The sequence below is a fragment of the Phodopus roborovskii genome, unplaced genomic scaffold, assembly GCF_943737965.1.
Source record: "Phodopus roborovskii unplaced genomic scaffold, PHOROB, whole genome shotgun sequence".
Classification (NCBI taxonomy): Eukaryota; Metazoa; Chordata; class Mammalia; order Rodentia; family Cricetidae; genus Phodopus; species Phodopus roborovskii.
This window is the reverse complement of record NW_026126415.1, coordinates 2,431,406-2,457,529: the sequence shown is the minus strand read 5'-3', so window position 1 is coordinate 2,457,529 and position 26,124 is coordinate 2,431,406. Positions and strand designations below refer to the sequence as shown.

The following is a 26,124-nucleotide window of genomic DNA, read 5'->3' as shown; positions in this document are numbered from 1 at the left end:
GACAGTTCGTGTCTCAGGCTCCATCACCGCCTCTCCATGTGCTGTGAGAAACGATCGGTATCTGAGGCACTGACTCAAATCATGAATGGGGTCTAGAGCGGTAAAAAGGCGCTCGCCAGTAAGGCACTTATTAAACTTTTTCTCAAAAGTACTTCTTACAACCAGACACAGCGCCATGTCCATCCATGGCCTCAAAGTCTAAAGAACTACACATGTAACCTTCATTTAAAAGGGAGAGTACTATGGAGGATTGTCCTTTCACAGAAGACAAAGGCTCTCTCTTCTTGGGGCTGGCAGAGGCGACTTTCCATAGCAGCGAGCCTCTGGCTAGCTTGTACCATTTTTAGCTACAGCAGGATTTCCATGCCCCACTAATCTGCTGGCAGCGTCCCCAGCATTTTCCTCCCCAAGCTTTTGTTTAGAACTGGAAGTCAATTCACAACTCTGTCCCCAAGGCCAGCTGGACAGTTGGCCTCTGTCCAGTGCTCCAGCCTACAGATCGGTTAAAAAGCCAAGGTCCCCATGAACTCTGGGCCTCTCCCAATGCCTGGGTTCAGTTCACAGCCCTGCTGGCCCACTCTTGCCCCAGGAAAATGACTCCACACAATAGAGGCTGCTTTTCTGGTGAAAACCCACACCCTCTCTGCAGAGGCTGGGCATGGAAACCCAGAAACTGCTGTGAGCCCAGTGACGGCAGAAAGCAGTATAGACGGTTCTCAGAGTTCACTTTAGAGTAATGCAGAATTGGGGGGTATGTAAACTCTAAGTCTTTCCCTTCTGAAAGCAGCCATTGAAGACATTATCTGAAAATTCAAAGTTTCATTTTCACAAATCCACCCAGGCTTTTCTTTTCTTGGTTTTTCTATGAGCAGAGCTAATTAATAGCAGAGACTGACTTCTGCTTGTGTCTGGGAAATCCTGTAATCCAGACAATAATTGGGATAACCTTTTGAGGAATGCTTGGAACCCAAATAATATATTGCCGCACACCTATATGAGGGCCGCTTCAAAATCAGGTACATGAGGCACTGTGCGCCACGGTGCGGGGTGACCCACGCATCAGAGGGGTGGGCTCTGGAATGCGGCCTTGGTACCCACACTAGTGCTGCATGGCAGGCAGTGACCAGCACCAACTCACAGTAACTTCATTCAGAGCAATTTAGCTTTCCACTACAAATGAGGAGAGACACAGTCACACAGCTGGCTTCCTGTTTATCCCACCACGAAAGGCAGCTTGGCGAGGGTGGCGGTGATGCGTGCCCTTAATCCCAGCACTAGGGAAGCAGAGGTAGGCCCATCTACAGAGCGAGTTCCAGGGTGGCCAGAGTTACACAGAGAAACCCTGTCTCCCAAAACAAAACAAGAAGCAAAAATCAAACCAAGAAAAGAAAAATCACCCCCTTTATCACTACAGCATAACATGGTATCAAGTACAAAAAAAAAAACAAAAACAAAAAACAAAAAAAACATCATTGTGCCCTTTTGCTCTGTAACCCTAAGAATATTCTGTGGAGATTCCAAGAAGAAGAACGTGAAGTGTCCCTGGAATGGGGGCGCCACTCCAACCCCCTCCACTGCCACAAAGATCACGGTGGGAGATGGGCGCAAAGTCGTGAATGTGCCCAAGGACGATGCCATCACAGAAAAGGCCAACTGCACCCCTGTGGTGCCCTATCCCATCTCCTGTCAAGCTTGAATGAGATTGAAGTCCGTATTTAAAAGCTGATGCACGGGTTTTTTTTTGTTTTTTTTTTTTTTTTATAATGTTTTTATTTGAAATTTTAAACAAGCTTGTTTTACATGTCGGTCCCTGTTCCCACACCCTCCTGTCCTCCCCTGTTCCCCCAACAATCCCTACCCCAGCCGCTCCTGCTCCCCAGGGAAGGGTGAGGTCCTATGTTACAAATAACTCGGTTGTGTTGCGTACTCATTCACAGATCCCCCTCACGATAATGAAACCCACGGAGAAAGCAGAAGTGCCAACCGGGGTCATAATAGGAAGCGTGGTTGCTGGGATCCTCTTGCTGTCGGCTCTCGTTGCAGGCTTGTGGAAGGTAAGAGAGCTTCACGGCTAAAATGCGGTACTCCCAAAGGCACCAGTGTTGAATGGCGTGGCATGCCTTGCCATTGAGACAAAGAATGCCAAGGCTGTTTGTAGTCTTACTCAAGTCTCTGCAAATCCAAGAAGGACTTGGTTTTTGTTTCAACCTCCCCGTGACCCAGTACCCTGACCATTTTGTTCAGTTTCAAATTGCTATGACAGATAATCAGTTTCGCACAGTGAAACTTAACCTTCCTAACCTTCCGGACATAAAGTTCCGCAATATGCAGGTGCTCAGACATTAGCCAGAAGCCTCTGCACCAGTCCCCCTAAGCCTCAGGCAGTCCAGACGGGCTGCAGAGAAATGGGCAACAAAGCCGGTCAAAGGCACGTGCTGAGGGCGCCATGGCGGTAACGTGGAAACAGAGCTGTATGAGTGTGAATACGTGTGTTTGGTGGGTAATGATCGACGATAACTGTATCACAGGGTGGTAACAGGCTACGATGTCTCCTTACAGCTTGGTTTCTTCAAAAGACAGTATAAAAAAATGAGCCAAAATCCAGACGAGACGGACGAGACCACAGAGCTCAACAGCTAAAAGCCTCCGGTGGACACAATGGCATGGTGGCTGGTGACATTCCCGCTAGGGTTCGCTGTGTGATGAATGGATTTCTCCTACAGTCCAGTTTCAAATAATTTAATAGGCAAACGCGCCTGATAATTTTAGAGCAACTGCTGGTCAGTTGGGAAAGAAGACATCGTGGGTGGTGGTTAGGGGCTAGGAAGACCCAAGACATTCTACGGAAAGAAAAACAAAGTAATCTCTAGGACTGGCTAACATTTACTGTGACAGGAAGATGGGGTGCATCTATGCTTGACAAGCCTTCAAGAAAACTGTAACATTTTCATATGGGGGGGTGGTAGAGTGCATGGGAATACTCTTTTTAATTTAATTAACAGTATCAGAAAAAGTGGAAAGTACCCAGTATGTATGTAATACATAACACATATTATATGTGTTATATATATATATATACTATCAATATAGCATATATAAGTACACATTACATATATATAACTGTGACATAACTTATATTGTAGATAATATATATATATATATTATACTGAGTACTTCCACATAGTTATATATATATATGTATATATATATATATATTACTATAATAGATATGTTTGCTGAAAAGAGAAAACCAGCATAGATTGATTTTTTTCAATTTATGCTGCTCATCCATGGTTGCCATAGAGAACATTTTAAAGTGAGAGTAGTAATCTTATTTATAAACTAGGTTTGTTTGTTTGGGGGGGGAGAAGGTCCTGCTTTTGCAGGACAGTAATCTCAGCTACTCGGGAAGTTGAGAAAGGTGTCTCTGAGGTCTCCCAGAGTTGTACAGTGAGTTCAAGGCTATCCTGGACAAGTTAAGGAGATCCTGTCTAAAAGCAAAAGGTGAGATGATGCTGACTCATAGCTTAATCATAAAGTGTCTGCTTAGCAGGATCTTAAGGGAAAAACAGATAAAACTCGTTAGTTTCTTATAGGCTCTGACTGCCTCTTCTGAGTCCTATCTTACTATAAACATGCTTAAATAATCAAGAGAAATACAGATTATATATATATATATATATATATATATATATATAAAATATTTGCAAATAAGTATACCACCTACTAAAGATACTTCCACAAACATTATGCTGGGCGAGGGACAGTTTAAAAGGCCAAGGCACCAAAATTTACTAGTAACCTATACTGTAACAAATTTATAGCATAACTATCTGCTGGAGCCATCCCTTTCCAAAGGAAAGGGGGAGGGGCATTCCTTTTAGGACTAGCAAGAGTTCTTTCTCTTTCAGTTGGCCAGCTAGGGGGGAGGCACCTAGTGCATTTGCCAGAGATAAACAATTTCTTCTGCTGAATGCCTCCTGGGTCTCCCCTTCCCTGGGGCCTGCCTTTCTTCCCAGCAGCTGTCTTTCCTCTGTCTGCCACCCACATCTCCCACACCATGAATCCCAACCCCCCACACACACACACCACCCCAGGTGTTGGGCTGAGAACAACCCCTGTTTAGTTCACACGCCTGCCATCGCTCTCTACGCTCCTTAGCTTTAGGGGGCTGCTGCACAAGAAAGAAAACTAGGCCTGAATGTGTAGCTGTTGCCGTCATAAGGAAGGCAACCAGAACAGCTCAGAGATGTGTGGGTTGGAGGAGCAGTGGGAACCACTAGCGTAGCAGGTGAACCCTCTGTGCCTGACTCAGGCAGCAAAAGCCAAGCCTGAGTCCTTGGACTCTTACTAGGTTGGGCTGGCCTAAAGCCCCAACATCCCCCCAAGTGCAGTCTTGACAAGCACTAGGCGTGGTGGAGTAAACAGGCTGCAATCCAGGGAGTTGCACGCCTCGCCCACCCATTTGCAGCTTATTTCTGAGTCTGTACATTCCCCAGAAGAGAGCCAGGAGGAAGAGGCTCGAGGGACAGCAGCAGAAGCCACTCTGTCACACACTATATGCATGAAGCTGTTCTTAACCGCCAGGAACTTCTCTGTTTTCCTTATGAAAGGGGAAGTCATAGGGATTTCCCACTGCACAGGCCCCGAGAACAGCACCCAGAGAGGCAACAGGAAAAACAGCTTGCCTGCCCCTGTGGTGTGTGTGTATGGATGGCCAGGCCCGAGTGGCAGAACAGAGCTAATTGGACCAGTTAGTGGCTTACTTCATCCTTGACAAAGCCAAACAGAAAGGAAAAAAAAATATTAGCTGTAAATGTCAGGGAGGCAGAGGAAAAACAGCTTGGTACTCTCTTAGTTGATGCAGGATCCAATTCTTTTAACAGCTGTGTGGAGCCATCATGCCATTCTAACCAAAATGTTCTTTTAGAGTGGAGAAACCAGTCATTAGGTTGATAGAGAATACTTCAAAAACACCACGTTAGCCTACTGCACACAGACACACAGACACACACACACAGACAGACAGACACACACACACACACAGACACACACACACACAGACACACACACACATACACAGACAGACAGACACACACACAGACAGACACACACAGACAGACACACACACACACACAGACACACATACTTTCTAGTGTGCTTTACCAGTGCCCACTGCACACGTTTCCTTTATTTTACTGCCGCCCTCTCCTCCTGCAGGCAGTAAACCAGGGTCACCTACTCCTACACACACAGAGCTTGAGACCTTTGATTAGCCTTGGCTTAGCATCAGCTATAATTAGTTTTAAGGGGGTAAGGCTGGGTTACAACCAAGACCCCATGCAGTCTCTAACCCATTTCCACACTAGCCCAGGGTTTGTGACCTTACCAATACTGCAGTTTTGGAGCAGGTAGTTTTATGAGGAGAGGAGCTGTCTTGTTCCTTACAGGGTTTGAGGCAGCATCCATTACCTCTACCTACTCAGGGTTGGATTGCATCTTCCCCCATGGTCATGACAATAACAAATGTCCCCATTGAACCCCACAACCAGTCTTTATTAAATGACTCCTGTATTTTTCAAGACATTTTAAGCAAAGATGAATGTTCTCAAGCAGTTATTGGAGCGGGGATAGGCAATGTTTGAAAGGAAGTTATGCAGTTCATTCAACCATATCTTTGGTTTAAAAGTATAGGACTCAAGAGATGTCAGGTTAAATTTTCCATTTCATAAATGGTATATCACAAAATGTGTTATTAAAAACCTCAGTTGCTTCCTGCATGGTAACCACACAACTCTATAAACAGCAGCAACGTAAAACTGTGTAATAAAGAAACTGGATTCACTTAAAACTATGCACTGCTCATTTTCACAGCAAACTATGAGTGCCTAACTGGACAGATGTTTCTCTAGCCTGCTATTTTTATAAAACAGTGAAACTTGCCTTTTAACTGTGAAGAACAAAAAAAAAAAAAAAAAAAAAAAAAAAAGCCAATTTATGATAGGCACTCAGTGATTATTCTAAATTACAAACTACGGTGTCTTACTGTGTCTACCCTGATACAGAGCTGTCACCTAACGTGTGAAAACCTCATTAAGAATCCCTCCCACAGAAGGCAGGACTCCTTACACACAGAACAGTGCCATACACAGTCTTCCAGGACCCTCGTGTGCATTCAGGAAAGTTTGTGTTTGATAACATGAGAGAGCACACATCCAGAATTGAAAGATAAACATGGGAGCAAATTTGGGAGTAAAATATTTACTACTTTGAATTTTAAATTATAAAGACGTAGTTGTGTAAATACATAGATTGTACTGTTTGTACTTGACTTTGGCAACTGAAGCCAGAATGTAAATGTATATATTGCACAACTATAACTATATTAGAATTGTCTATTTTTAAAGGAGGAGATTGTCTTATTTCCTTCATGCATGATGAGTAATCTTGGTAAGATGTAATGTTTGCAGGTTTGAGTAATATGTTTTGTAATTTCCTCTCCAACAGAAGTAAGATGAATGTATTTGTTGTATGCCAACTTGGAGAATTTATTTGATTTCTTGGAGATGATCAAATTGCAGTAACTGACATAAATAAAAGCTTCTCTGGTATCAAAGCACGAGAACCAGACAGAAACTTTTTATTTGACTGTAATTCGTTCTTTGCATGCCCTGTTGTTAAATATCATTAAAACTTTTGTGAAAGTTAGCTACTCTACATGGGTTTTTATTGCAAAGTTATAAATGTGTCTTGGGGACTCCTGCTTCAGAACACATTCAAGATTCAATTTGAGGAGCCCGGCTGCCATTTGCCTAAGTTTCTGGTCTGGTGGGAAAAAAAATCAAAGCACAGTTAGAACATCCGAAGTTGAAGTGAGAGGTGACTTGGATGTTAAGAAGAAGCCGCACGCGCTGAACTGAACTGGAGCTAGATTGACTGCAGTCTGTGCTCCCTACTTGCACGGCAGTCCCTATGTGCTCAGGGACCATGTGACTGTGTGGCCACCTGTATCGATGTCAAGCCATCTCCCATTCAGGCATCAGGCATTCCTTCGTGTGAATTCCCACCCAAGAACGTACAGCCTTCTTTTGGCAAGCAAGTGCTGAAGAGATAAGCCAGAAGTAAAAGAACTTTTGTTGTTATTGTTTTGTTTGTGAGTTTTCTGCCTTACTTTTCTTTACAGAAAGACCCTGTATTACTCTTTTACTTAAACATTTTCAGACGTGTTTGGACAACACTCTTCTCCCTCACTCGAGTCTTCCCAGACCCTCCAGCCTCCCTACTCATCCAACTTTGGTTTTGTTTCTGCTCTCTCCTTCCCCTGCCCATCAAAACATGGACAAAATAAAGCAGAACAAAAAGAATGGAATCCATTTTGTGTTGGCCAACGACTCCTGGGCATCTTAAACCCTGTATTAAAGCCACCATCTTGTCCCATACAGGTCACTATATAATAGTTTTATATTTACTCATTTTTTTAAAGGGTAAAATTTTTTTAAAGGTATTTGATTCCTTTTACCGTTCTATATTAAAGACTACAAACAAAATTTCTCTAAAATTCTGCCCCTCACCCTTAATTTTTAAATAAGATACCAATTAAAGATCAAACATTAGGCAACATTTAAGGGCCACTCTAGCCTTATAGAATGGCTGGCTACACTAAACTCAACTTTTTGGTTCTAGTCAGTGTAAAATCTCAGTCAGTCACAATTACAGGGCTGGATCTACTGCCCTCTGCTGGATAATTCTACTAATTACAACACACAATGGAATAGAACAGCTACATTAGCCCACTAGTTCATTTAACCAGAGGCTTTTTTCACATCTGTATGTAGTACAACTTACATGTCAGGAGTGTTTGACTGGAGACACGGTGTGCGAAACCAACAGCACCAACATTCACCCCACAAATATTTGAGTCAATGCCATAAGCTCATGCACTTTGGTGGCAAAGCCCTTGATCTCAAGAAGTTGAGGCTGAGGACGATGATAAACTACTGGATGCAGTACTTCAGAGGGCATCAGGCGCCCTGACAAAACTTGAGCACAGGAAATGGGCAGAATCCTACTTTTAATCACGGCAGTCTGTGCAAGTAACACTGGGACAAGGGTAAGAAGAAGGGCACATAAATCTCAGAAGAACAATCTAGAAGAGGCAGAAGGTACGTGCCCATACCAGCCACAGAAAAGCAGCAAGCCTGGTGAGGAGGAAGGCCAGCTACTATGCTGCATCACAGAGACCCTCTCCAGAGCTGAGATTAAAGGCATGCTCTCCGCAGCAGCGGTAGACACATCTTAAAACTTGAAAGCATCTTGTATCAATATTAAACGCAACACATTAACATGGGTGTGTGTGTGTGTGCAAAATCCTAGGAATATACACAGTGGCCCGGTAACATAATGTGTTTTCGGGGTTAGGGTAACTGACTCCAAAGCCCAGCTCTTGATCCCCCACCGACGCGGACTAAAGTTTGGGGAAGGATAGGGGGGGTTCTAACGTGAGAAGGGTAACATACACAGATGACCCCAAACACTAAGAGAATGGGCACAGACCAAGGGACAGAGCAAAGTAACCAAGCGACCCCTGAGGATGCATGGCTACCCTGTGGGTCACAGCCATCAGGACAGACAATCTTCTTATGAAAATAAAGGTGGGGACACGGGTTGGAGTTTGTCATTTGATAGGCTTGTAGAGAACATCTGTTGGACATATGAACTAAATAGGTAAGACGTGGTTTTCCTGGATATAGAAAATAGGGTTAATAAGCTACTCGACAAAGAAGAAAAACCCTTTCAGTGTAACTGTTTAAAAGTAGTTTTTATTCTTAGTATGAATGTTGCTAATTCTATGATGATATCAATTATCCAGTTATGCTGGTGTCTTAATTCTTTATGAGCTCAGAGTGCTCCTTAAGCCCCCACCCCACAGTGAAGCTGTATAAAGTGACAGCTGTGTTATTCATGTGGGTTGGGATGGTCACATTACAATATAAGCATCTCAACATCACATTACAGAACTTAAATATATTTTACTCGTCAAATATATATCGATAAAGCCAAAAAATTTAAGACAAATTATATGAAACGTTTGTGTTCAAACCTGTCATGATTGCTTGACCAATCAAAAACCAGATGTTTGGTATAATAGTCTTGCAGAAAAAATTTAATTTGTTTAGTAATAACTTTGCACAGGCTAATGTTACATAAACATTATGAAAACTATCCATTCTACTTTAATATAAATAATTACATAATCTCTCTAAATAGTTGTGAACCAACTTTTAAACATCAGACACTATTTTAATGCAAACCACTTTGTGCTAGTTAGTTTTGCAACAATTCTATGCTAATTTGTATAAACATTAGAATACTGATGACTAATTAAATATAAAAGGCTTTATTGTATAATTATAGGTTCTGAAGTCATAGCGGTCTCTGTAATATAGAATTCCTTAGGTATTATCTCTAACTATAGATATTGAAATCATGGCGATCTCCGCAATATAAAATTCCTTAGGTATTATCGATGACTATAAACAGGATTTAGGCTGTTTGAATCATGATTTGTTTAGCTTCACTTTTAAGTTATGTAAAATATATAATACCAAAACTGAAAATGACTTTCTGATCCTGCCAAATTTTTGTAATACGTACTTGGCAACAATAGACAGAGAAGTCTCCCCAGGACAACTGACCGTAAAAGGAAGGCCACAGCTCATTGTAAGCTGGCTACAATTAGGAGTTAGTCACTGGAGGGTTCTCTAGCACAGAGACCTTATCTCATATTTGAAGTAAGCCATTTCTTGCCATCTTTAGTTCCTAGGCAGCCCCTCACCCCACACATTCACGCATTCTGCTATTTCTACATTGGTGTAACCTAAGAGATTGTATACCACTTTTAAGACTTAGTGTACCAAAAATTAAGAGACTAATCATCAGCTGTCCAGAAGCATTCTTTGTTTCTTTTCCAAGATGATGCTGATTCTTCATATATTTCCTAAAAAAACAGAACCACAGCAGATACTCAAAATGCATTACGGTATCGAGAGTTGTTAAAAAAAAAAAAAAAAAAAAAAAAAAAAACCACACTTGAACAAATCAGCAAAGAGAACAGTACATCTACTGCTACTGTGCCTAAGTAACACTCCCCGAGGCACCAAGAGCACAAACACAGATGGCAGGCCAGAAGTTGTCACGAGACGAGATGAGATGCAACTACCCAAGAGGGTAAACAATCCCATCTGGACTCTGGACCACCTACCTCTCTCATCTCTACTTGTGTATCAAGAGCTAAATTGTGAACGAGAAAATGCAAAGTCTTTAGCTTTAAACCTTTTTTTTCTTTCCAAACTCACCTACTTGGGCATTCCTGAAACTGGGGGTGGACTGGGTTTCCACCGGCTGTGAAGTTACGTGCCTGCGGCAGTCCCCTGAGGCCTCTACGCAGCTCCCTCTACCTGCCTGCAGCCCCCTTGCCTGTCTGTGTCTCGGGTGAGCTGCAAGTGTGAACTAGGTGAAGAATCAGACTGGAACTCAGACAACCCAAGAGGGCGAGGAGAGCCACTGCCTCTTCCTGCACTGGCCGGATTTCACCGCCACAGTGAGCCAAACCCAGGCTCAACTGCCCTTAAATTCTTCATTCCTGCAGTTCCCACCTCTAAGACTCTTCTCCTCCCTCTCCCCTCTTCTCCTCTCCCCCCCAACCCCCTCCCTCCTCCATTCCCTCCCTCTCTGTCTCTATCATCCTCTGCTGAATTGCTTTTCCTGGGTTCTCTCACCTTCCTTACAACAGCCATTTTATATCCTTGGTCTGAAAGGCCTGCCCTGCACATCATGGGGGGGGGGGGCGGCAATAATGCCTTCTGTCCGCTCCTGGATGAGGTCTGGGTTCCCTGCTCTACTCGATTGCTCCTGAGCACCTGAACTTTCCCGGTCCTCTGCAGACCACGAAAAGCAAATAGAAAATCCAATGTTCCTCGAAGAAACAGTGAGGGCTCGCGCCCACTCACTCAGTTGCAGAGCTGGGCCCCGCCCGCTGCCCTGTCTGTCTGCCCCTCTCCAGTGACATGAACCTCATCGGGATGCTCTCAGGTCGCCTCCCTTGTGCAGGCTTGCCTGCCATTCTCTCAGAATCATGAGGCCTTTACACATACTCTACCCTGTTATCCCAGAGGAGTTCCCAAACTCTTTAGCCCACACAGCGGGTCAAATTCACCCAGAAAATATGTCCACTCAGTTTCCCGGGCCCTGGGTCAGTACCGCACTCGATAGCCCTCCCACTGACTGAGGTCGGCCACTCCTTTGAGTCCTGCGTGGTTCTTCTGATTCTTACAGCTGGCATCGGTTCCTCAGCTTTGGGAACAGACACACCGTTGGGGGAATTCTAGACTCAGATGCCTAGGTATACATTTCCAAGATTTCCAAGTGCAAAACGGTCTGCTCAGTTCTGGGGGGGGGGGTTGAGGGGGAGGGGAGAGTGAAGGGGTGGAGAGCAGGGGGTGGGAGGGATGGAGGCGTCCCTTCAGAATGCTCCATTTTACCAAAGAATTCCTCGATCTTGTATTCTTGTTTGACTTATCAGCAGAAAACACTACAGAATGCCCTATTAATGTTTTCGTTATATATTTCATTATATGTACACTATATATACACATAAATACATGTATGTATACATACGTGTGTGTGTGTGCGCGCGCGTGTGTGTGATGGGATATATGATAAGGTCTATGTCACCTAGGACAGAATAAGCTTGTGATTCCTCCACAGTGCAGGAAGTGTAGATGAGCCACACCATTTCTGGTAACCATCCGGTTTCTAATCCTCCTATTAAGCATTTTCTGAGACACACTCCCGCCCTGTGGAAAGTACCACTAGATAAAGCCTTTTTTTGTCTTAAGGAGCGTTTACCTTAGCCAAAGACTAAGTAGCCAACATTATTCTAAATTTCCAAAGAAAGACCTCTAGGCGAACAGTCCTAACCGAAGGGAGATTGCCTTATGAAGCGCAAAACCGTACGTATTAGCAAACGCTAACTGCCAGCACTTGTGGAGGCTTCTCTACACCGTGCGTTTCCGTGGGACAGACACGTTTTACACTGACACCTGGAAAACAGCTCTACATAAATGCACCATTTCAGATAAGGAAAACAAGAGTCTACAGGCACGCGAGGTACATGAAGCCATAGTCTGAACGTATGAATAAAATCATGGCCACGTGGCAGAATGAGGCATTGTCTTCACTCACCTTTTTCCATATGGGCACCTTGGCTTTCAGAGAGTCAATGGCATAGCTCACGGCTTCAAGGGACGCAGCTCTGTGAGCCGAGGACACCGCAATGATTGTGCTCGCTTCCGACACTGGGACCAAACTGTAAAAAGGTGATGAAGAAAATTACCAACATCTCCTAATTCACATGTTAAAGAAATCTGCACGTATATTAGAGGTATAGTGTAATTCTACTTTATTTGGATATCTAGTCTAACTAGAAGATGAGAATTCATGTCAGTTATAGTCAGTGGGAATTAGCATCTATCCATAAAACTTTGATGGGGACTAAGAAAGAAAGGGTCTCTCTAATTCAGTGGTTCACAGCCTTCCTAAAGCTGTGACCCTTTAATACAGCACCTCATGTGACCTCCAACCATAAAATTATTTTCGTTGCTACTTCATAACTGTAATTTTGCTACTGTTATGAATTAAAACACAAATATCTGTGTTTTCCAATGGTCTTAGACAAACTCTGTGAAAGGGTCATTTAGATCCACAAAGGGGTCATGGCCCACAGGTTGAGAACCCCTACTCTAATTCAACAAGTATCTAATTCAAACAAGGTACAGTGTAAGATATAAAAAGACTAAAGTGACCACACACACTTAACATACAATTAAAAATAATAAATATCAATTAATCTTAAGCAACAGGATCTGCAACACCCAGTAGTATTACCAGTTAGTAGTAATAAAATTATAGCTAATAACAAGATAATGACAGATGTCTTAACTGTTGGCTTCTTTTAAAACCCTGGAACGCTGTTCCTTTTGGTGGTATGAAAAATGAATTGCTTTTAATGGCTTCACATCCGCAGCCAACTTTCATCATACATGAAACCTAGAGGCCAGAACAACTGTCTAAAGACCTCAGGATGTAAGAGACATTCCCACAGGCGCTCAGGCCAGGGCCTGAAGGTCTTGGCAGCTAAATTTCACTAAAGCAAAAGAGGGAACAGGGGTATCCAAAGCTGCAACCCAGCAAGCAGGCCCGGCAGAAACGGGGAACCTTCTCTGTTGTCCTGGGATGTGGGGGCAGGGAAGACACATGCAATCCTTTCTGAGTCTGAGTCAATATCAACATACAGATGGAAAGCAACCACAGTCAACATTTGGAAGATACAGAAATCCTACCCAAGTCGATGGAACACCGCGATGTGTCTGACTGGCCATTTCTGCCTAATGTCGCTACAGATTTTCCTGATTTCATTTTCTGCCATCGGTAGGTATGCTTCATATTCTAAACTAATGACTTTTTTCCCTTCAAAGTTATTTCTTGTAGTCCCTAAAAACAAAATTTAAAAATTAAAAAAACACATAATCACACAGTGAAAATAAAGTTTTCCCTATAATAGAAATACTTGATTTACAGAAGTTTTCTTTTTTAAAGGATTATTTCTAACTTATAAACAAGTGGCGTGTATTTGTCTAGAACCTAGTTTAAATTTTATACAAGAAAAGCTTGACTAGGATAACAAAGATAATTATCTCCAAGATGATCAGGAAATAGTAATAATTAAACAAGTTCCCTAAAAGCATTCCTATGCCCAAACAAGCTGTGTTCCTCTTTCCCAGGGTTGCTTCATGCTTAAAAGAAAAATATCTGTGCTCTCATTATTATCAACAAATACAATGAAGCTCAATATTTGGGAAGTGCAAAATTTCTCTTAGCATTGACCTTTAATTTAATTTAACCCCTGTAATTTAATATGGCTTGTTAATCAAACAGTAAGATAAAACTAAAACTGAAGATTCTCTGCCCAATTCCACAGGCAGTCTTGTTTGCCACTCAGTACTGCGTGTCCTTTGACTGTGGACACTGACATGGAAGGCACTCTCTGTCCTTTGTGGACACTGACATGGAAGGCACTCTGTGTCCTTTGACTGTGGACACTGACATGGAAGGCACTCTGTGTCCTTTGACTGTGGATACTGACATGGAAGGCAGTCTGTGTCCTTTGACTGTGGACACTGACATGGAAGGCAGTCTGTGTCCTTTGACTGTGGACACTGACATGGAAGGCAGTCTGTGTCCTTTGACTGTGGACACTGACATGGAAGGCAATCTGTGTCCTTTGTGGACACTGACATGGAAGGCAGTCTGTGTCCTTTGACTGTGGACACTGACATGGAAGGCAGTCTGTGTCCTTTGACTGTGGACACTGACATGGAAGGCAATCTGTGTCCTTTGTGGACACTGACATGGAAGGCAGTCTGGGTCCTTTGACTGTGGACACTGACATGGAAGGCACTCTGTGTCCTTTGACTGTGGACACTGACATGGATGGCACTGTGTCCTTTGTGGACACTGACATGGAAGGCACTCACTAGTTTCTACTCTACAGAAGCAGAGAAGAAGATTACTAACTTACCTACAAAGAGAGACACTGCACCACACAGCGGAGAGATCACCAAGTGTGAGACCTCATCCACTGACAGCTTCTCAGCAGTGAACTGTATTATGTCCTTGGGTTTCTCTTCAACCTCATCCACATCTTTCCTAGAAGCAAGACGTCAACAGCCCTCAGTAAGCATGTCAGAAGTAACACATTCCACTCTTATGTGGTTTCCATGTCCACTTTTTCTATAGCAGGTGGGAAGAGGAGGATTTGAGTGGTAAGTCCAAAGTTTTAACAAACTAATACAACTACTACTATCCTTCATGGAGCTATAGAAATTCTACATGGGCACGGCCATTTGCATGTATCTGTATCATGTGCCAAAATACACCAAGAATGTAATTATGGTTCATCTCTCTCATCACAATACAACTGAGGTATCACCACTTTCATCTGTATATGTCATCACTAACCACTAAGTCACCAAGCCCCGCACCATCTAGAACATCACTAACCACTATGCAACCAAGCCCCAGTCAACCTAGAACATCACTAACCACTAAGTCACCAAGCCCGCACCTTTATTCAAGCAAGAGACGGGAAAAGAGAAGAGATAACGCAGTTAAATAAGGATCAGGATAGTCCGCCTATGGCTCCACCCCCCCAATGGGCGTGGTCCGTGCCACAGACGGACTATCTCACTACAATGAGATGATGGATCCCACAGGAACAAGGAGCCCTTCACAATCTGGCTCAGGCACGGTAAGACATGGAGGAAAGAAGGTAACGACCTCTTACTACCTAGATATCGTGTAAAGTCTTTTATAGTTTTTCATCAAACAGTATTATGCAAAGCCATCTGCATGTACGATGCTGGGTAGTTTCATGTCAACTTGACACAAGCTAGAGTTATCTGGGAAGAGGGAACCTCAATCTGCCGCCACCAGATTGGCTTAGGTAAGCCTTGGGGGCAGTTTCTTGATTTGTGATTGATAGGAGAGGACCCAGATCACTGTGGCAAAGAGTCACCCCCAGGTCTAAGAAAGTGGTCAAAGCAAGGTGTGATAAGCAAACTGTGAGGGACAACCCAGTAAGCAGCATCCTCCGTGGCTTCCGCTTCAGTTCCAGCCTTGAGTTCCTGTCCTGACCCCCCTCAGCAATGGAGTACAACCTGACAGTTGTAAGCAGACACAGACTCTTTTGTTCCCAGCTTGCTTTTGGCCATGGTGTTTGCCATAGGAATAGAAATTCTGAGGGCCAGAGGCTACACTCGGCACTGGTCTGCGGGGAACAAAAAGCACAGACTCCCCGGCATCGGTGCTCACATTTGAATATGAGAAGCAAAACAACGAAGAACCACAGGTCCAGAAAGATGGCTCAGCAGGTAAAGATACCTGTTGCCAAGCCTAACTACCAAGTTTCAAGCTCAAGACATGGTGGAAAGTCAACTCCTAGAAGCTGTCCTCTGATCTCCCCATGCATCCTGTGTCATGTGTACACACACACACACACACACACACACACACACACACACGCATGCATACATACACACATACATGCATATACACACATACATGCATACACACACATGCATACACACACATACATACATGCACACACGTACACACACGCACACACACGCATACATACACACACATACACGCATACACACATACATACATACACACACACACGCACACACACACGCACACACACACACACGCACACACACAGAGGAGGGGGGCATCACAAACCTACCACATTGAGATAACCTAATAGAAATAAGCGAATTTCCCAAACAGGTCTCAGACTGTTGCAGATAAAGGGATCCCAAAGGTCTCTAAATGTTCAAAGCTGAAACCTGAGAGATAAGAAGTCACCACCTGAAGAAAGGGAACAAGGTTTAGATGATGAAAGGGAGAGACAAATGTCAAGACTCTGGAACAATAAAGAGTAAGATGTACTTAGAATCACAGGAGTTGAGGGGAGAGGCTAGCCTGAGGCTGGCCAGGTAAGAGGCCCTTACACTATCGGCCATGAGAAGCACAGCAGAAATCCCGAGACAGGCTCGGAGAATCATTAAAGACGTGTTCAAAGTGCTGAGAATCTAAGACCTTCTAATCCAGTCTTTGCTTCCACATCATTCAACTGACTCCCGGATTTTTCACACCTCCATGTGCCATCACGGGGGCTTGGTCCCTTTACATCCTGGTCCTCACCCTTCCCAGTGCTGGGAGCCCTTAATACAGTTCCTCGTGTTGCGGTGACCCCCAACCATGAAATTATTTCATAACCGTAATTTTTCTTCTGTTATGAACCATAATGTAAGCGCACCCGATATGCAGGGTATCTGATATGTGACCTCTGCGAAGGGGTCATCCAACCCCCGAAGGGGCCGTGACCCACGGGTTGAGAACCACTACTTTACCCCATTTTTTTTTTTTCTGATAACACAGAAACCAAACAGGTCACCTATGTGCTACCAACCATACTGAGTCCTCATACTTCTGACTGTACAAGACTACTCAAGCTTAGCCTGCTGGTTCCAACCTTAGCTAGGATAAGTCACTCAGACACGATACAATGCTATCTTTTGCACCTGTCTGAACAACTACAACTAGCAACGCTCCTGAGGTTACCATGGTGATATGCTGATCAGAATGCCCACATGAAACCAAGCTCTGTCTCTGACAGGGAATCCTAGGGTGTCCAGACAGCAAGCATGTGACAGAGCCCTGAGTGTGGACATGCTGGCCTCTGCTATGCAGCTTTCCAGGAAAAACTGGAGTTTCTGGCTTGCCTTTAATGGAGACAAACCTTTGCCTCTGTGTAGGATATTTACTGTTGTTTTAGGGGGGAAATTCCTATCTTTTTTTTTTTTTTTAATCCATTGCTTGAACAATTTCTAATCAATAATAATATAGTTTACAGTTTTCCTATTCTTCAGCAGACAATAAAACAAGCTGCTTGGACTCGATCCTTAAGCTTGATGCCCCCAAACTACCAGGAAGAGCATGTATATGCATCCCACTCCACCGTGAGCTAAGCTGCCTGCAGCTGCAGAGTCTCTCACTGAATCTGGGTCCCACGGCCTGTACATCCCCGGGATCCATCTGCCTCTGCCTTCCAGTGCCGCAATGAAATGTATATACTGCCACATCCGGCTTCACAGGGGTGCTGAGCCTCCCAACCCAGGTCCTCATGTCTCTATAAGCACTTTACAGACAGAGCCACCTTTAGTCCCCAAAGATGAAGCTTGTTTGGTTTGGGTTTTTGTTTTTAACTTCTCTGAATTTGTTTCTCCACCATGAAAATAAGATCTCAAGCATCTCACATCAAGCACAAGGTCTCGATAAGCAATGTTAAATGACTATAACGAACATGCCACACTGACATTCAACTGCTTACTGTAGAATTGGTGGGAGATGGAAGACAGTGTTCATCCATACCTACCATCAGTGCAGATTTCTCAATTACTGCTGTATCAGCAAAGAACTGATACAGACAGACTCACAAAGAATATACAGTAACAGCAAAGCATATACAAGTTGTCATGTGCAAGATCCTTCACACAAGCTTGGCTAAGTAAAGGAGATACCACATACCTAGACGGCTCCGATGTGCTACCCTCCACTAATTGGGGGGATAATGGCAATTTCGTCTCCAGGCTGAAGCAGGAGTTGCTGATCTCCAAGCTCGACATACTCTTGACGAACAGCAAATATTACCTGATTTCTAACATCAGCCAGCCTGAAAGAGAAACAGCCTGAATAGAAGTTGCAAAGTGGAAAAAAGAAGAAGAAATTTCAAAGTGAGCTGGACCTCACACCTCCTCAGCTGCATCAAAGAACTCACCCCTCACAAAGGCATGAATCTAAGTCTCATTCTGTAGAGGGCACATCGCTCAAAGGAGATACTTGACTACAAAGATACGTTGGATTACTATTCACCGAAAAGCTGAATGTGTGGGGTAGAAAGAAACAAATACCCCAAAACTAAACAATATTCAAAACTTTAGGGGAAAAAAAAAAGAAATAAGAACTTCCCAAACAGTGAAACATGGCCTTTTCACTGGCCTAAGTGTAGATAGATGTGTAGTAGGTCTGGCTGAGAAGTCTCCCGTGAGGACAGGTAGGCAAAACAGTGCAAAGGTCTTGCCAAGTTCTCACACTGAAAGTGAACGCAATCTGAAAGTTCCAAGTCAGGGGGAAGTATTTCCTGCTGAGTGCACAGTACAGCATTAGTTCCCGGTGAACCCTCTCTGTGCAGACAGAAGGAGCACTATTATTGGCATTTCCAAATAAATCCTTCTACATTCCATCCCTGGGGGGGGCTCAGGTAAAGATGATGATAGTTACATTCCAAACTTTCAGACAAGACCAGAAGGAAATTCTTCCAGTGTCAGAAAACCCAAGGTCAGCAAAGTGTAGGGTTTGTTATATTTCTTTTTTTTTTTTTTAATCTCATAAAACTAAAGAAAAAGGACAGAAACATTTACAGTGAACATTGTTTTTAACAGCATCTTTAAACTTTTCATCTTAGGCAGTACTTACATTTTATGTCTTAGGAATTATAAAAATGACTGTAAATTATATAATCATGTCTAGGGTATCTACTTTCCTGCGTCTAATTTTTTTAAGTAAATTACCTGTAATATTCTTTGTGGCACTTGGACATTTCTAAATACAAGAACTTTAGCATTGCAAGAAAAGGAAAACTAGTACTCTTGTATTACAACACACACACACGCACACACACACACACACACACACTTTACACATTATAAGCACACTACAACTTTAACTACCCAGGATGCAGTGTCTCTAACTCCTTCCACAGCTGGAACGCCTTGATTTCTTGTGGCACACAAATGGTCTCTGAACGAACTCCAGTAATTTCAGCACTTTTTGCAAAATACAACACTTCAATCTGAAAGGAGACAGAAAGGATCCTTTAAACAATTCACACTGGGAAGTTTCCGAGTGTAATTGCTCATAAAACGCATCCACAGGGTCATACTTGAGACAAACATTTTACACTCGGTTCTGATTTCTTCTTCTTCTTCTTCTTCTTCTTAAAAAGTCGGTGACTTTTTAACCCTGCCACAAGCGTGTGTGGCACCATTGAATCCTTAGAAAACATGGCCAGTCTGACTCCCTTTGGCATAGAATTGAGTCTTCCCTAAGTCACAACGCAGGGAACACAGGTCTGGGTCAGGAGGTGAATTACACAAGAGAAATAAATGAGCCAATCAGCAAAGGCCTGGCTTTCACTTCACGGTGGTCAAATGACCTTTGATTCCGGTCTACATTACACAACACACAAAACCTGACATGCAGCAAAGCAAATGGCCTTGAATTACAGGATAAACTGGCACCGCCTAGAACAAACCTGGGCAATCAGCCTGGGAACGAAGGGACATGACCATGCAAAACCTCTCCCTCGTCACTCAGTACAACCTGGGTCTCTAGGCAATAAACCACGGGGTCTGCAAGCTACGCAGGTCCTGCCAACCCGCGGGGGACGCGCACCTCCGCGCAGCAATTCTCAACCCGGTGCGTTTTAACTGTAAACGTGGGCCTGTCAAAAATGAATCATCACCAACGCCAGGGAAACAAGAAGCCTGGGAGCCTTCAGAAGGGAGCGCCGGTCCTGCAGGCCGGAGTCCGGGGCAGAGCTTGATTGACCTTCAGCGAGCTGCAGGCGCAAGGCCCGGAGCCGGGGAGGGCAGGGGAGGGCGGGACCGGCACGCACGAGCTCGCCCGCCCGCGCACACCCGCTCTCACCTGGCACCGCGGAACCATCCCGCTGCATCCCCGGGAAGCCGCTTGACCACCGCGGAGGCGAAGGATGGCTCAAGGCGCATGCGCAGCCAGAAGCTCCACCTGCTCCGCTCCGCTCGACACTGACGTGTGGGCACTGCGCGTGCGCACGCCTCGCCCCGCCCCGCCCCGCCCCGCCCCGCCCCAAATGAGCCGTCAAAATGCAAACCTTCCCGTTTTCCTGATGGACTTGGCTCAAAAAAGAAAATAAAAGAACAACAATTATGTTGAGAATCTTGCTGTTTCAATTCTGAGTTACTAGTGGGGTAAATCTTTTTTTGTTGTTTTGTTTTGCCTCTATTTTTTTTCTATTCATTGTTTTTTTTCCCCTACATTGCTCACAGAAAGGAGGCAAGAATGGCAGCTTAGCCTCTACTTGAACTGAATTTCAAGTGAAAATTTTTCTGTTTCTAAAATGCAACCTATCTACCCATTTCAGGGTTTCGGTTTCGGTTTCCGTTTGGCTTTGTTATATGGGTTTTGGTTTGGGTTTTTTGTTGTTGTTGCTGTATGTTTGTTTTGTTTTCTGTTTTTGTTTTGTTTGTTTGTTTGAGACAGGATTTCTCAATGTAGCCTTGGCTATTCTGGAACTCACTCTGTAGACCAGGCTGGCCTGAAGTTCAGACATCCACCTGCCTCTGCCTCCTGAGTGCTGGGGTTGAAGGAGTGTACCACCACCACCTGGCTCAGAGGCTTTGTTTTGTTTTGTTGGGATTTTTTTTTTTGTTTTTTTTGTTTTTTGTTTTTTTTTTTTAATCTGAATATTTGTATACTCACCAAACATCTTAGCCATAGCCTACTTCTTTGTCTGTTCAAACATTTCTGAAATCTGTTTTTAGTATTAAATCTAATATAACTCTAGGAATCTGCTGCATATCATCAAGGGTTCCTGCTGGAATGACACTTGGCTTCACTGACTGGAAGACACTGAGGCTATGTTAAAAAATATAGAGACTAGGTCTTCAAATCTCAGTCCCTACATAACTCTGATTATAATAGAATTTATAATCAGTGAAAATATTTCTGAAGATGTTTGGAGGCTGGTGTGAGTTGAACGGACACTGGAATAATGTCCTTAAAGTATTTCCGATGTCATTGAAAACTGATAGCATGATAGTAATTTTTTGGAAAGGCTAGATTTACATAAGTTCTCCTGAAATTATGCATTTTAACAGGTGACCCAAAATTTCAAACACCAATCCACACCAATGACTTCTAAAGGCAGACTTGTCATTAAGACATGTTACTAAAGCATATTTAGTGCAAAGGCATGCTATTGTTGAGCACACTTCACAATGCCTTACAAATTTTATTGAGGTCGTTTTGTGATCAAATGAGAGTATTTGGAAATATGACATACTTCTCATATAATTCTATTCATTAGTAATTTGTAAAGAGCAAACCCCATATAAACTCCATATACTTGCTAGTTTATTGGAGGAAATAAAAGTATAAAGAAACACACATATCTCTTGAGGCTACTTATTTCTATTACAAATCTTTTACCTCAAAAAGTAGGTAGCTAGCTGTTAAAGATGCTTTGATCATTTTCAAAAACGTTCTTGAAAAACAATATGCAGTCTTCCAGTTGAAGGTGTGAAAGAAAAGGCAGATTTCAAGATTTCATTTTGGCAAAATTTAAGATACGCAAAGAGATATGCAAAATGCTCACATCATAAGGAAAGAGGGGGGGAGCGAGGGAGGGAGGAGGGGAGGAAGCGGATCAAATTGTTGTTAGCCAAAGCAAAGCGAATCTCCTGTAAGGACTGTAGTACAGATCCCAGAGAGCTCCAAACACCAACTTTTCAGAATCATTTGGAGGAAAAGAAATCCTTGAAAGTGATGAAGCAGAAATAGAAGACCCATTCTCTTAGAAGATAAAGAACAGGAGATTGGAAGCCAGTTCTGGGGAAGGTACAGGCTATGTCTGGTCTTGATGAATAGACCATGTAAAGTCCTATTTTTAAATAGCTCCATAAGGACCAAACTGTGCACACCTTTTAGCCTTTGTCACAAGCAGTGGCTGATACTGGAACACAGGACAAGAACAGAAGCAGGATGTCTCTCCTTAATTGTGTAAAATAATAATAATAATAATAATGTATAGAAATTGAAACATGGTTAAAGGTTGGATGCGATCTGAAGCACAGGTTTCTTTCAGGACTCAAGGAGCATTTGCCAGCACTGTGAACTACATGTCTGCATCCTCCTGAGATGCATTAAGTTGAAACCCTGACCCACCCCAGCAACCTGATGGCATTGGGAGGTAGGTATATGGAAGACAAATAGATGGTATAAGAGTATATCCCTGTTAAAGGGATTGGTGCCCTTGTAAGCAGGAATCTACAGAAGCAGATTGCTGCTCTTTCTGTCATGTGAAGATATAGCAAGAAATTGTCAGTCTACAACATGAAGACTCTTAACAAAACCCAAACATTTTGCCACCAGATCTCAAACTTCTGGCCTCCAGAACAGTGATCGATGAATTCCCTTTATTTATAAGCCTATCACACTACAATACAGTCAGCCTTGTATGCAAGAGGGGGAGATAAATCATATGCAAACCCTGTGTTGTCTCATAGAAGGGAACTGAGCATCTGCAGCTTTGGGAAGCTCCAGAAGAATCTGGGACAAACTTCTCAGCACCATGGATATTAAGGGCCATGGCATGGCAGCCTGAGCTGAACAAATCACCTTTTAAAGCTGCGATGAACAGAAGACCAATTCGCCTGAGGCGGGTTCTCCCACCCTACCTCACCCTGCCTTGTGCTCTCGAACTCCAGGTGGTTGTCCTCTCCCAGTACTTCAGAGCTCAGCAGACTTCTGTGAGGCGTATGGCCGTAAGGATTAACCCTCCCCGTGTGGTGTGATCCCTGTCTCAATCTCAATTCTGCTTCTGCACCTTGAGAACCAGTGGCAGTAAGAGCAGTGAATGACCACAGCTTTTACAGTACGTTCCCAAATTTGTCCCACGGGCTATCTTTGATAACCTTTGCAGCATAGCTCATAAAATAAGAGAGGAAAGACAAGGAACTACTGGGCAGAGCTGAGATACATTGTAACTGTAATAAATAAGCTAGGATACATTTTTCAAGAAGTTTGCATAAAGCCAGAAGCATTAAATATAAGCCAACCTAATGGGAGAAATATAGCCAAAAATAAGTAAATAAAACTCTTTAGCATGCAAATCTTTAGCATGCAAACAGGAGATGGGAAAACATAATAGAAAGCAAGCTTTTCAAAAGAAAAGTCCTCAGCTTGTTTACACTGAGAGAGGTTACCATAGTTACCTTTATTCACCATCTCACTTTTCAATTTCAGTTACATGTAGTCAACTGCAATCCAAAATTATCACATAGAAGCTTTGAGAGAAAAATCACAATTTTGGTTTGTATATAATTTTGAATAGTTTGTTATCTTTTTTTTTGTTTTTCCTGGGTTGTGAACCATAAATTGTCCCTTCAGGCAATATTCCCACTTACCTATTAGTCACTTAGTAGCCTCCCTTGTTGTCATAGTGACCATCAGGGTATCACAGTGCTGCATTCACACGTCCTAAATCACACTGCCTACCACATTCATCCCTCATCACTTAAAAAGGAGCTACAGAAGTGTTATGACAGAGACTATATTCATGACAGCTACTACAACATATGGTTACAATTGCGTTGTCTTATTATTAGTTATTATATATGAGGGAAATTATCAAATTTTATATGTACATATATATGTGTGTATACACACACACACACACACACACACACACACACACACACACGATACTATGTATTTTGAGACATTCATTGGAGGTCTTGAAATGTATCCACTCTAGATAGTGGGGAATATGTAATAAGAACTCAAACTTATGTTAAGAACATTTCAAGAATAAGACAAAACCAGGGTGATGAGATGGCTTAGTGTGTGAAGTCCTAAGTCAGCTGATTCCCAGACCCCATAGAAGTAGAAAACTGACTAAGGCAAGTTGTCCTCTGTAGACGGCTACATCTGGCTACAGCTCACACTAATATCTCCTCCCCCCCCCACACACACGCACACACAAATGTGAGCATACACAAGTAAATGAATGTAAAAATTTACAAATAAGAATAATACAGAACCACAAAGTAGAAATGAAATTCTTAAGGGAATGTCCATACCATTTGAGAACCAAACTTTAAATAAGAAAGCATCACACTCTGCTGTTTTAGACCAGTGGTCCCTAACCTTCCTAAATGCTGTGAGCCCTTAATAAAATTCCTCATGTTGTGGTGACCCCGGCCATAAAAGTACTTCATTGCTACTTCATTAATGTAATTTTGCTACTGTTACGAATTATAACATAATTATCTGTGTTTTCTAATAAGCTTAAGCAACGCTGGGAAAGAGTCATTCATTCCCCCCCCCCAAAGACTGAGAACCACTGCTCTGGGCTCTGTCTCCAGGAGTCTTCCCTGGGGGCAATTAGAGTGAACAAAGGAAAGGAGCTAAATAGCTGTAAACGCATAATAAATGCAGGATAGATGTATATATCACAGCACATAAAGATAATCTGCATCTTTGGAAAACAGCAAGTGGAGCGTGATCCGCATTTTAAGCTATAATAGAAGGAGACTTTGCCAAGCAACGGAAGAACGTATATGATATTCTAAGGACACTTCGTGTTCTAGTAAAATGCGGAGACATTCTAATGTATAGTGACAACTTTTCACGTTGGTGTTGATTTTTCTTTGGGACAGTGTCTCACTGTGTGGCTCTGACTGGCTGGCCTCGAACTCTCTATACATAGCTGGCTGGTCTCAAACTCACAGAGATCCTCTGCCCTCTACCTTTCAAACGCCAGGACTAACGGAGTGAGCCACCATGCCTGGCACGTATAGAATTTTTGTGATAAACATCCTTCTGGTCTCCAGCAAGAATAAGCAAAGCTATTTATACAAAGGGGAAAAAAAGATGACCTCACGTGTGGTATCTTGTCAGTAACATTTAGCATTAGGAGACAGGGGGTAATATCCATAAAATGCTCTGCAAGAGGAACTGAACAAAAACATCTCAAGATCTCTTGTCCGACTAGGAAGGTAACAGGCAAATATGCAATAACTTTGGAACTACATAGTATACGTGGAACTACTTTCATCATAACAAGCTTTATCCATAAAGAAAGCAAAGTGTCATGATTTTAAAAATGAGGCATGGGCAATGCACAGACATCAAAACTGCTCAAACATACAACAAAACTTAGGTGAGCATGGGCGCTGTCCGTACATAATAAAACACAACCTAATAGCTAAATGTAACGGAAGCCAAACTGCCTTGAGCCTGGTTTCCCAGACAGGTAACCTGCAGTCAGGGCTCGTGTATAAACTGTTTATTCGGGAAATTCTCCTAGTGAGCGGTAAGAAAAGGGAAGGGAGGGTTAGGAAAGCAAGCCTGGGCACAAAGGCGTTTTCCACGCAGAACTGAAGCACGTGGTACTCGAGGATCTCTAACTAAATTAGAACTCTCTGACTAAATCTAATGGTGGCCCGGGCACATGCATTTACCTGTTCTCCCTTTGAAAACCTATCATAAAATGAACAACATAAACTTCAAACAAACAAAGAAATGGCAGAAACCCGGGGGTGGGGGTGGGGGTGGGGGGACTGAGGCCATGAGGAGAGGGACCAGGCTGAATCTAGGGATGCCTGATAAGGAAGACAC

General features: G+C 43.1%; 2 protein-coding genes across 3 annotated transcripts in view; one reads left to right on the top strand and one right to left on the bottom strand.

Annotated features, from left to right (window-relative positions):
• The window catches only part of Itga2 (integrin subunit alpha 2), an 85,144-nt gene extending 82,100 nt beyond the window's left edge, over nucleotides 1-3,044 (top strand). The window contains exons 29-30 of the mRNA XM_051183080.1: nucleotides 1,938-2,054; nucleotides 2,560-3,044. Coding sequence (XP_051039037.1) covers nucleotides 1,938-2,054; nucleotides 2,560-2,640 — 198 coding nt within the window. The 3' untranslated portion in view covers nucleotides 2,641-3,044. The remainder of the gene's footprint in view (nucleotides 1-1,937; nucleotides 2,055-2,559) is intronic.
• Nucleotides 3,045-9,009: 5,965 nt separating this feature from the next.
• On the bottom strand, nucleotides 9,010-20,475 carry Mocs2 (molybdenum cofactor synthesis 2). 2 transcript variants are annotated; one of them, XM_051183078.1, is made up of 6 exons: nucleotides 20,392-20,475; nucleotides 19,413-19,534; nucleotides 14,639-14,766; nucleotides 13,401-13,551; nucleotides 12,244-12,367; nucleotides 9,010-9,997 (listed from the first exon to the last, which is right to left on the bottom strand). In XM_051183078.1, exons 1-6 carry the CDS (start codon nucleotides 20,407-20,409, stop codon nucleotides 9,929-9,931), a joined length of 612 nt encoding a protein of 203 aa, XP_051039035.1. In that variant the 5' UTR covers nucleotides 20,410-20,475; the 3' UTR covers nucleotides 9,010-9,928. The 2 variants fall into 2 exon arrangements, with proteins under 2 accessions (XP_051039035.1, XP_051039036.1); XM_051183079.1 differs by lacking the exon at nucleotides 20,392-20,475 and adding an exon at nucleotides 18,211-18,355.
• Nucleotides 20,476-26,124: the final 5,649 nt, after the last annotated feature.